The sequence below is a fragment of the Castanea sativa genome, chromosome 1 (assembly GCF_040712315.1).
Source record: "Castanea sativa cultivar Marrone di Chiusa Pesio chromosome 1, ASM4071231v1".
Taxonomy (NCBI): domain Eukaryota; kingdom Viridiplantae; phylum Streptophyta; class Magnoliopsida; order Fagales; family Fagaceae; genus Castanea; species Castanea sativa.
In genome coordinates, this window is record NC_134013.1 from 39,897,418 (window position 1) to 39,909,602 (window position 12,185).

Consider the following 12,185-nt stretch of genomic DNA (forward strand, 5'->3'; position numbering starts at 1 on the left):
GATAAAATACTTTGTATTTGGATCAATTTTACTTATTTTATTTATTATTTTTTAAATATGAGTAGATAGTAGGAAAGGGAGATATGAAGTATGAACTACACATGAATCAGCGTAAAAGATACCATTACTAGTGGACTATCACTTGAACCTCTTATCTTATGAAATTTGATAGAATTACAATTATACCTTTAAAAGAAATTGTCATAACAAATTATTTATAAGTAAATAAACCAAAAAGAGAAGAAAATGTTAATTCGAACTCTCTTGACAGTTAACAGAGTTACCCCAAATTTGATTTTAGGGTTTAGTTTGTCATCTATTAAAAGTTCAAGGTTTAATTTAGTACTTTTGAAACTATGAGATTTAATGTGGATTACCCTTGAACTATAAGATTTAAAATGAAGTTTTTCCTCCCATTTTTTTTATACTGAAAATGTTAAAAGTATAACAAGTTTTATTTACAAAATTACATGATAATGAAAGTGATTGATTTTTTTTAACTACCTCATAAATAAATATTTGAATTAATTACCTCATAAAAATATTTGAAATGCGTCTTTTATGATCAGTGATACATTAATTTGTAAGCTCCACCATCTCATAAGTAAATACTTGAATTAATTACCTCATGAAAAGATATTTTCATGCCTCTTTTATCATCTTTGATGCATTAATTTGTAAGCTCAATACAGTAAGACTTGTAGCTAGGGATGACAATGGGGTAGGGTGAGGCCGAAGACCCCATCCTCGGCCCCGCCCCGCCTCGCCTCAGGATAGAATCTTCAACCCCGCCTTCATGGTTTTGTCTTGCCCCGTCCTTGCCCTGCCCAACATGATGGAAAAAATTTTCTTGTCCTATCTCAGCCTCTTGGGACCCCACGAAGCCTTGTCCACCCCGTAAAACTCTATTTCTTATTAATATTTCTCTCAACTATTAATTTTTCCATCAATATAAATATACTTGAATTTATAAATAAATTTATCCCATAAAATCAAAATTTTTTTTAGCAAAAACTGAATAATATTATTCAAGTGTTTAACAAGAAAAATTTTACAACAAAAACAAATAATAGAATATGGTTAAGATTATGGAGTAATAGCAAATGGCCTATATAAGCAACAAATGTTTGCTTGTGTCAAGGTATGAAAAAAAAGCCCCCCCAAAACAGTATACAACATATATAACTTGATGGGTTAACTTAAGTAAAGTAAGTATCAAATAAGTTTTTATCCGCATCACAATGGTGTCACTCTGAATTTATGTGTAATCTTTTACTATTGCAAGTTTTTCAAAACTCATTTAGACGTGTATCAAATAAGAAACATTTTGGAAAGAATCACAATTTTTATTTCAAAAGACAATAATTGGCTGCACAACTGCACGATCACAAATAACTACAAACATAAAACATACTATTATGTTCATGATAAAATCTATGCTGAAAAGAACGTTGAATGGAATCAATGATTCAATAATATATAATTTTTTTCCTAATAAAGACAAAAAAAGTTAAAATTTGTACGTTGGCTGTTTTTGGTTCATTGTAAAATATTTTTCGAGTGTAAAATAATTTCATATGAAAATATTTTCGAGAAAGGAAAATAATTTCTAGTGTTTGGTTGCATTTTAAAAATTATATTTGAAAATAATTTCAAGCGTTTGGTAACATTTTGAAAATGCAAATATTCTACTAGTTTCTTACATTTTCCTAGCTATTTCTCAATTTCCAAACAAATTTTATAATAGAAAATTGCAATACATAAACTTTTAAACAAACAAAAATCAAAACAATACCATTCTCAAAACAATAAATCATTCGGTCAAACTGAGAGAGGGAGGAGGAAGAGAGAGTCATCGTAAGTTTGACGGAAAGGGAGAGGTAGATTGGGAAAGAGAGGGATCAGTGGTCGGTGGGTCATGGGCGACGAGACCAGTCCAGCGGCGGCAGGCTTCGGCGATGCGATCTCACGGCGTGATCTCGGCGGGACGATCTCGCTAGCGCAATCTCACCAGCGTGAGCTCTATGGCGCAAGCTCTATGGCGCGATCTCGATGGCGTGATTTCGCGGCTCGATCTCGTCGGCGCAAGCTCAACGGCGCAAGATCACGGTGCTGGGGTGCGACGAGATTGGTGCGATCTGGGGTTGGGGGCGATGGTGCGATCTGGGAGTGTGGTGCGATCTGGGTTGCTCTCTCTCTCTCTCTCTCATTGTTTTCAGTCTGGAAAATGAGATTTGAAGGTAAAATAAGAACGGAAATGATTTTACGGGTGGGAAGGATTATTTTACAGTCAACGTGAAAAATAATTTCCGTTGACCCAACTTTCTGTGCGTACCAAACACATAGCTTGGTGTAAAATAGTTTCTTGAAATGCTTTTTAGCCAAAACAAACGCAGCCTTTATTTCCAACCTTGCTAAAGAGAAAAAATGACAGGGAGCCATGTTGGTTAAAATACAGTAAGTTGATGATATGTTTGTTGAAATAGTAAGGTTTTAGGTATGAAAAATTTACAATTTAACATTTATCAATATAGGGCGGGATAGGGCAAAATTGTCATCCCCACTTGTAGCATCTATACCAATACCTTTATATATATATATATATATATATATATATATATATATATATATATATTTTTTTTTTTTTTTAATACTCACGGCTTTTTATTTGATGTGAAACTAAATTTTCATGAATTTAAGCAAATAACCCATTGTTTGATTGGTAACTTTGCTCATGATTCAATATTTTCCCCATGAAACATGGTACTGTTATTACCTGGCCTATCCATGGGTTGAGTTGGTTTATTTTGGACTTGACTTGAACTTGACCCGCTCATATTAGGTGGCAAGTGGAGAGACCTATAATCGACCACCGACATGAACAAGTCGAGTCAGTTTCGAGCTTTGATAAATGTTGATCAGTTCGGTTGGTGGTGGAGGTTGCCGGATTCCAGTATATCATTGGTTGGTTTTTGGAGAAGAAAACTCACTACTTGACCTGCTGGAGTTGGTACTTAGAGGCAGAGACTGATGGCAAATGGACTAGAGTTTCAAATTGAGCGGGCTGCGAGTTGGCGTTGGGCAATTTCGTTGGTGATTGGGTTGGACACCCCTAGTAAAATGTTACCATTGCCATAGGCTATAAAATTTGTCAAATTACAACCGTAGGATGTAGTTACTAATTAGGTATCTCTTCCCCATCGAGTTTGGACCCAAAAATAGGAACAAAACAACAACAAACTCATAATTGTCCATTTAAAGGAAAACTCATATTTATCCAATCAGAGAAGAATTGGAAATATCCACCACATTACACAGATTCCACACATTTGTAAAGACTTGAGGAGTCCAAAGTCCGGAGTATCAAGAAGATCACAAAAGTCCTTCCAATAAGATCACACCACAATGGCAAGCCACGGTGTTCATCACCAATGGCAAGCCCCGTCTCAGAAGAAGCAATAAAAATCCGCCACGTCAAAACAGAAAAGAACAGATTTGTCATTTCACCGAGACCCATCATTGTAATTTGAAACACAGTGGCAATTTCGTAATAAGATAAAAAATTAAAACCTCCACAGCTACAAAAAGTCTTCCACTTCTCTCCTCGTCTACGGTCTAGACCCACACGACCTGCAAAACCAACCTCACTCTCTCTCTCTCGCGCTCTCTCTCGCACTTAACTCAGAGCTCGATTTGGCCGTCAATGGCGGCCTCGGAGACCTCAAACGGAACCGCCTTAAGATACGCTTTCGGAAATGTTCTCTCCTTCTTCATCCTCCTCCTGATCGGCGTTCTCGCATTCTCGATCCGACTTTTCTCCGTAAGCTCTTCTCAACCTCATAGATCCGATCTTTTCGTACTTTTCAATTCTACAATTTTCTCCGTTTGGTTGCTTCGAAAATGAGGGAAAATACTCACTTTACATCATACTTTTTTCCGTCTAACACTAATTAATGAGTAATTTCCTATTTCTCTCTTAGCATTTAGGAAATGCTCTATGCGGCTTAGGGATTGATTGTATGTGTAATATAGCAAAATTAAAATAGATGCAGTTGCAGTATGATTCTTAGGCCTGACTAATGGAAATTTAGGTCGAATTTTTCATTTCCTTTGTGTTCTTACATTTTCTCACCAGCCAAACGGAAAGTACGAGTGTGTCTGTGTCTTTCTAGAATTTTTTGCTTTTTATGTGTATGGGTAGTGCTTGCTGTAACATTGTTATGTGGAATAATCTGCAGGTTATAAAGTACGAGAGTGTTATTCACGAGTTTGATCCTTATTTCAATTATAGAGTCACTCAGGTGTGTTTTCCGTTGATTTGATTTGGCTTTGCTTTTTGATTACTCGAAAACTTTTCACTATTATGTTGAACTTTATTATGTAAGGTTGGTATTGTATTAATAAATTGCATTATGTTCTCATAATGGGTGAAGCAAAGTTGAAGGTGATGTCGTCGTTTTTTATTTTATTTATTTTTAATTACAGTACCTGACAAAGAATGGAATATATGACTTTTGGAACTGGTTTGACGATCGGACTTGGTAATTATTTTCTACCCTATAGTGGTGATCGATTCTTATTCATTAGGAAAAAAAAAAAAAAAAACTTTCATTGCAAAGTTCTTGTGTGCTCTTTTACCCTTTTAGTGGGGTACTTATTTTAACAGTTCTGAGGCGACCTTGTTTGTTTCACTTTTCTCAAGGTATCCTCTTGGTCGAGTTATTGGCGGAACTGTTTACCCCGGATTGACATTGACCGCAGGCACCTTATATTGGTGGGTATTCGAGAGTTTTTAGTAAGAAGTTATTGTAGTTAATTTTGTCGCTCTATTTTGGTACTGGATTTGGTTTACCATCTGTTGATGGTTTTCCCTTGTTAACAATGCTTAAGTAGCTATGTTTGAGTCATATGCTGTTACTAAGTTTGAGAAATTACTCTATAATGGCAGGATTTTGAATTCGTTGAACATTCCTCTGTCTGTGGAGACTGTGTGTGTATTTACTGCACCTATATTTTCTGCTTTTGCATCATGGGCTACTTATCTTCTGACTAAGGTATTTATTTTGACCTAAACCTGTGTTCTCAGAATTTGTGTTTATCCTAAGCTTAGATGATGATCGTAAATTACCTTTCTTTATAGGAAGTTAAGGGTGCTGGTGCTGGACTGACAGCAGCGGTTCTTTTGGCCATGGTAAATTATACAGCGGGTATTTGTAACTCTGCAAGTTGTTCTTGTAGTTGATTTTTTTAAGACTTAGAACTGCAGCACAAGAAAGTCATTTCTTCTGACTTATCCTACATAATTTTGATCTATGATTGTTTTATCCTGTTTCTTTTGCTACGTATTTGTCTTTCAATTTAGATATCTTAACATCTCTTACACTTTTCTCTTAGAAATTCTGATCGTAGTCTGAAAGGTGAAAACCCCAAAACAAAAGTCATTAAATGAACAAAATAGCAACATATGTACATGTTTATGTGTTCCCCTGGGCCTGGGATGAAGTAAAGTAGTAAGGAGGTGGGGTGAGTTGTGATTATTTGCTGTTTTTTTTATTTTATTTTATTTTAGAAGTAGTTGTGGTTTTTTGCTTAAAAGCATATCATCAAAAAGGGGGAAAAAAGCACTGTATCAATGTTAATATGAAGGCTGATTTATGATTTATGTGTAAGGCCATGTGAATGAAAGTTTCTTGGGAATTTAAGCTAAGTTTTTTTTTTTTTTTTTTTTGGGAATGGGCTTTGGGGGGGGGGGGGGGTTGTGATTGTTCTTGAAATATGTTCTTGTTCCCTGTCTTTAAATTTCTTGTGAATTATTTTTGATATGGCTTTAGTGTAAATGCAAGTTTCTCTTGATTGTGCAGAACCATTGCGTATTATGACTGATAATTATTTGCAACACAAATATAACAAGCACATAATGTCTGTTGTTCTCTTTTGTATTTTCATTTCCAGGTTCCATCATATATATCCCGATCTGTGGCTGGCAGCTATGACAATGAGGCCGTAGCTATATTTGCCTTGATCTTCACCTTTTTCCTTTACATAAAGGTTAGGCTTTGTTAAAATCACACTACATTTTTGTGGTATTTTATTTGCTTCTAAAGAAGATCTTTGTTTAGGAAATAATTAGTTATAGTTTCTGGCATATAGTTTTACCATTATTATTTTTAATAAAATAATGTTTGTTTTAGGAATAATATGATTTTGTTCATTGGTTAATGTTTTCCGATTGATGTACTACTGCAGTTTCTACGTGATGATTATTTTCTGACTACAGATAGTTATTTGCAGACATTGAATACAGGATCCCTCTTCTATGCCACTTTAAATGCCATAGCATACTTTTACATGGTAAGTGTGCACTTGGTATGGCCTATTTTCGTTGTCCTATTTTGCTTAAAAGATAAGCTGGGTAAAAATACAGTTGTACTTGGAAAAAGTGGGGCTTTGAAAAGTTGTACCAATAAGCTATAACAAACGTAGTCAAAGATTTGTGTGCTACTGTTGTTCAGCTCCTTATACACCATATTTATGTTTGGAAAAATATTATTTCTTTCAGGTTTGCTCTTGGGGAGGATACACCTTTATTATTAACCTTATACCGATGCATGTTCTTCTGTGCATTGTAACTGGTCGCTATTCTTCTCGACTGTACATTGCATATGCTCCCCTTGTAAGTATCTATAGCACTCATGAAAGTTTCTTGTTTACAAAGGATTAAAGTTTCTTGATCATAGAATAACGTCTGATTCATATCTGTGTCGGAACTACTTACATCACTGATACAGGTCACAAATTGTCCTATTGATTTCCTTGACTAGAACTCTAGGTCATATAGCTGGGATTTTTTTTTTATTCATAAAAAATTCGCTTGGTTCTTGTCAGAATTTTATCATTTCCAATGCAGGTTGTCTTGGGAACGTTGTTAGCTTCGTTGGTGCCTGTTGTTGGATTCAATGCAGTCTTGACATCAGAACATTTTGGATCATTTTTGGTGAGTGTTTTTCTCCACTGATAATCAGCTATGATATTAGCCTTTTTTTTTTTTTATAAATATTATAGTGTTAATTTGTTTTCATCATGATTTTCCATGTCTAACTGCTTTTGCTTGGCCTATTTATTGGTTATTGTTAGAAATCTATAGCCGTTTCTCCAGATTTGTGGCTGGGACCATTGAGTCTACATATCTGGTTATGCCACTCATAGGAGTTATATTTTATGACTAATTGATTTTAGGGGAGCACTATCTCAGCTCTTAATTTGTTTCTTCAACACCACCCCTCACTAGGTTTGGTCCTGCCCTATGAAAGGGGGTGGAGGTGAAGAAACAAATTCTGGAGTTGAAACAACATTTCCCTTACTATTTATAAAAATGCTTTGAAGGCCAACAGCATTTCCAAATTCAGATGTGTTGCAAACATGGAAAGTTTCATAAGGACTAAGGGACATGAGGTAGTAATTGTTTGAAAGATGTCACTAAGACAGTTAATATAAAATGCTAAACGGCATTTAGTTGATGTAGTCCACTAAGTGTCCATTTGGAAGAGACCACACTTTTTCAAAGTACATTTTTCTTGAACTTCCTCTCCCCCAACCCCACTGCTTTGTACAACTCTTTCAAACAGCCCATTTTCGGAAAGTTGAAAAAATAAGTCGTACCAAATGTTTTTTTTTTTTCCAGGTTTTCCACAAGATTTGTTCTCTCCTACGTTTTGCACCATGTTGCTTTTATTTCTTTCACATCACGATCATGATTTCTTGCTGCTAATTTTCACCTGCAGGTTTTCATTATTATCCATGTGGTGGCTCTTGTGTATTATATCAAAGGGATTCTCTCTCCAAAAATGTTCAAAGTTGCTGTTACCCTTGTTTTATCTATTGGCCTGTAAGCTTCTGTTATTCAGTTTCTTTAATATATTCATGGTTGACAGAGCACTAATTTGATCTCCATTCCTTTTGCATTATTTATTCCTCAGGGTAGTGTGTTGTGCTGTGATAGCAGTACTTGTAGCACTGGTAGCTTCAAGTCCGACAAAGGGATGGAGTGGACGAAGTTTGAGTCTGCTTGATCCGTAAGTACCTAGTTCACATTTCACATCTTCTTTGTATAGTTACCCAAGTCCTCTGTGATGATATAAGTATGATAGCAATAATTAGGGTTGAACTTGGTTGGTGCAACCTGACTCTATAATAGCTCATTTTTTTGCTCTGAGGTGCAAAAGAACTGTTTGACATACTTATCATTCTATTGTTTTTCCCAAATTATTTGGAATATTGTTTATCATGGCTTTAATATTCATAGGTATAAATTGGCATGCACCATTCTTTATTTTCTATTTTGCTTGTGTTTTTACAGAACATATGCAAGCAAGTACATTCCTATTATTGCTAGTGTTAGTGAGCATCAACCTCCTACTTGGCCTTCTTACTTTATGGACATTAATGTCTTGGCATTCTTGGTTCCTGCTGGCATTATTGTAAGTAATAAATTTGTAAGGCAAATTTGCTTTATGTTATATATGCTTTAACATCTTTAACATGGTGTGTATCTGTTGGTAGGCATGCTTCTCACCCCTGTCTGATGCAAGCTCCTTTGTGGTCCTTTATATTGTGACATCAGTTTATTTTTCTGGAGTCATGGTGAGATAATGTTGGGAGCTGATGTCTTTTTGTCTTTCTTCTTTCTATTTTTATTTTTCAATGTCAATCATTATTGTTTTGGTTAATATTACAGGTGCGGCTTATGCTTGTACTTGCTCCAGCGGCATGCATCATGTCTGGGATTGCTCTCTCAGCATCTTTTGATGTTTTTACACGATCAATCAAATTTCAGTTACCTGGAGTAAAAGGAAATTCCCAAGTTGATGTAAGCTTGTTTCTCTATGCTATACTGCCTGTTTACGTTCATCTGTCCTCAATAAATTTAATCATGACTAAAATCCATTTCTGTTTTTGGCCATTAAGGCCGGGGATACTAGTTCTGAAGGCGTTGTAGCGCAAAATGAGGTTGCAAAGACTGACAAAAATGAAGAGGCATTGAAGGAACGACCCTCGAAAAAGAATAGGAAGAAGGAAAAGGAGCATGTGGAAAAGCCTTCTGTTAAGGCCCAAATTAAGAAGAGGCTACTGGTTTTACCTTTTGAGGCATCTATCATTGCCATTCTCTTGCTAATTTTGCTGGGTGCCTTCTATGTGGTAATGGAACTGTCTTTTCTCTCCATCTATAAGAAATTTTCTGTAAAGAATTTATATTATTTTTCCCCTAATTTTAATTCAATTAATATATACTTAATAGAAAACTGTTTGATTACTGTCAATTTAACTTTTAACATGTCAACCCATTTTCATATAATAATTCTGAAGTCTTCATCTTGCCAGCCTTTTATCAAATAAATGACAACAACCAAGCCTTGGTCCCAAAATTTTGGGTTGCTATGGAGCCTCAATAGATTAGTCAGGATGTTATTTAAATAAATAATGTCAAATTATTCATAAGTTTTCCCTGGAATGTCAATACAAACATTCATCTGCAAGCTTTATGTTAGACATTAAATACTACTGTAGTGAAATTTTAGACTGAATTGAAATATCTATGTATTTTACTTTAAAAAAAAATCTTTTTTTTGTTTATATTCTATTTTTTATAATTTAATATAATTGTTTTGGAGGAGAATTGCTTCTTACATTTGTGTACTCAACTCTCCTTTTTTATAAAAGCTTTTTCTTGATAACAAGTATCTTTCTTTTTTTAGGTTCACTCTGTCTGGGCGGCTGCTGAAGCTTATTCTGCTCCTTCTATTGTTCTAACATCTTATTCGCATGATGGTCTTCATGTTTTTGATGATTTTCGAGAGGCTTATTCATGGTTGAGCCATAACACTGAGGTGGATGACAAAGTGAGTTTCACATCACGTCTTTTCCTTTCTTTTACTGCCCTTCTTCTCTTCCGTTTAACATTTGTATTACTGACCAAAAATAAGATATTTGGTGACACTAATTCTTGCTGGAAACTTCTTTCAGGTTGCGTCTTGGTGGGACTATGGGTACCAAACTACTGCTATGGCTAATCGTACTGTCATTGTTGACAATAATACATGGAATAACACACATATTGCAACTGTTGGTACTGCCATGTCTTCTCCTGAGAAGGCAGCTTGGGAAATTTTTGACTCCTTAGATGTGAAATATGTTCTTGTTGTCTTCGGAGGTAAATTTCTGACATGTATTCTGAGATTATCTTACTTAAAAGATAAATAAAGAAACTTTATTCCTACGTCTTACTTCAATTTTAGGTCTTGTTGGCTACCCGAGTGATGATATCAATAAGTTCCTGTGGATGGTTCGAATAGGAGGCGGTGTATTTCCTCATATCAAGGAACCTGATTACCTTGTAAGTTATTATCAATAACAAACGAGTCTTAAACCTCCATTTTGTGTGTGGCTGTGGCTGTGGTTTTTGTTATATTTTGGGGGTGGGGGGAGGGGAACGAACAATGATATTGTTAGCTTACAATTTATTTGATTTATCAATGTCTTTAACTATTTTCCTTTTCCTTCTGTTTATAGAGAGATGGTCAGTATCGGATTGATTCTCAGGCCACTCCAACCATGCTTAATTGCCTCATGTATAAACTCTCATATTACAGGTGTGGTTTGGCTGTGAAATTTTTTGTTGTTTGTACATGGAGATGAAATTTGTTTGACTGTTTCATCTTTTAATTATTTTACCTGTTTACTACAGATTTGTGGAGACAGATGGTAAAGCCTTTGATAGGGTCAGGCGAACAGAAATTGGAAAGAAACATTTCAAACTCACCCATTTTGAAGAGGTCAGTTGATCTTTAACATCTGGTTTCTAAAAGAAGTCTGTTCTTCAATATCATTTGTATTGTACATCACCTATCAAAAAATTCCTCAGTATTGTACGTCTCAATATGTTTTAGATGTCTAATTTTGCGAGGGCATGTTTTTAGTAGTTATATCCACGAGTCCTGCATTTAGCGGACGCTGAAATGAAGCATTTTGATTCACAAACGGTTTAAACATCTGTTTTTCTTTTAACTTCTGTGCTTCCATACTCAAAACTGTGGCCGCAAGGGTATAGAACATTGGCTATAAGTTGGTGTCTTTGTTTGTCACATTATAAATTATGGCCCCTTTGCTATTTTTATTCGCCTCTTCTTCATGGTTTGATATTATTGATTTTTGTGATACTTTTTGAAAATGTTAATGTATTAAGCAGTTTATCCATAAAAGAATAGGTAAAGTAAGCAGGTGCTTATTCTCATTTTTCCAGACCAATAATTTATGAGCATTAGTGATCTTGGTTTAACCAGGAAATTTTTTCAAGTGGTGTTTTCTCATGTTAAGTGCCAGTAGTTTTCCTAATTTGACATTGGTGACCTTTTAAAACAATTTAGGTATTCACAACTCATCATTGGATGGTTCGCATATACAAACTGAAACCTCAGAAGAACAGGATCCGGGGAAAGGCCAAGAAATCAAGATCGGTAAGTATTATTCCTCCTTACAAGAGGTTGTTGTATGCTTTTGAGATACTTGCCAAATCTTATCGACATAACTGATTTTAATTTTTTTTGGTATTAACAGAAAGCAAGCTCAACAACTAGCACGAAACGAAGCGAAACACAAAGGAAGAATCCTTGGCACTGAAGATCTCATTTGTCTTATCTGATAGGCAATTTCTAAATTCAGTTACTGTAGTTGATACATATAAATGTACGTTGGAGCCGATGGAGAAGGATTGAGCTGTCATGGTTAGTACTATTACAGAAATGCAAATGACCGGTCAAGGATTTTGCAGCCTCATATATCCTGTAATTTCTCATCTTTAACATTCGGGTGGAGCAGATGGAAGAGAACAATTTTGCATTAGTTGTTTGAGCATGGCGCTTAGTGATACATTTTTATTTTCCCCCCTTTTTGAGAATGCTTTAGTGATATATTTGAGCTTTCGGCTTTTGTGGCCCATTAAAGGACGGTTTCTTTTTAGACACGTGTTTATTCCTTTTCCTATCCAACTGAATAGATTCTACTCGTGTATACTAAATACTATATAAGAATAAGAATTGAAACCAATGTCCAAGTCTAACCAAAACCAAATCACACTGATTTAAGATTTGGTTGCCCTCCTTGGTAGGTATGGGAAATTTATTGGGTTAAGT

The 12,185-nt window shown here is 35.2% G+C and overlaps 1 protein-coding gene across 1 annotated transcript; it reads left to right on the forward strand.

The window, feature by feature from the left end:
* Positions 1-3,180: 3,180 nt before the first annotated feature.
* LOC142622717 (dolichyl-diphosphooligosaccharide--protein glycosyltransferase subunit STT3A) lies at positions 3,181-12,016 on the forward strand. The gene is made up of 23 exons (XM_075796246.1): positions 3,181-3,820; positions 4,239-4,301; positions 4,486-4,541; positions 4,703-4,774; positions 4,949-5,054; positions 5,141-5,191; positions 5,953-6,048; positions 6,292-6,351; positions 6,560-6,673; positions 6,908-6,994; positions 7,782-7,885; positions 7,977-8,072; positions 8,357-8,477; positions 8,560-8,640; positions 8,735-8,866; positions 8,965-9,195; positions 9,753-9,896; positions 10,021-10,207; positions 10,293-10,390; positions 10,567-10,646; positions 10,742-10,829; positions 11,421-11,510; positions 11,611-12,016. The coding sequence occupies exons 1-23, from the start codon at positions 3,704-3,706 to the stop codon at positions 11,671-11,673; spliced, it is 2,337 nt and encodes a 778-aa protein (XP_075652361.1). The 5' UTR covers positions 3,181-3,703; the 3' UTR covers positions 11,674-12,016.
* The last annotated feature ends 169 nt before the right edge of the window (positions 12,017-12,185 follow it).

Coding starts and splice junctions, on each gene's coding strand:
- LOC142622717 (XM_075796246.1), top strand. CDS start 3,704: ATGGCGGCCTCGGAGACCTCAAACGGAACCGCCTTAAGATACGCTTTC. Junction 9,196..9,752: donor TGCTGGGTGCCTTCTATGTG/GTAATGGAACTG, acceptor TTCTTTTTTTAG/GTTCACTCTGTCTGGGCGGC. Junction 11,511..11,610: donor AGGCCAAGAAATCAAGATCG/GTAAGTATTATT, acceptor TGGTATTAACAG/AAAGCAAGCTCAACAACTAG.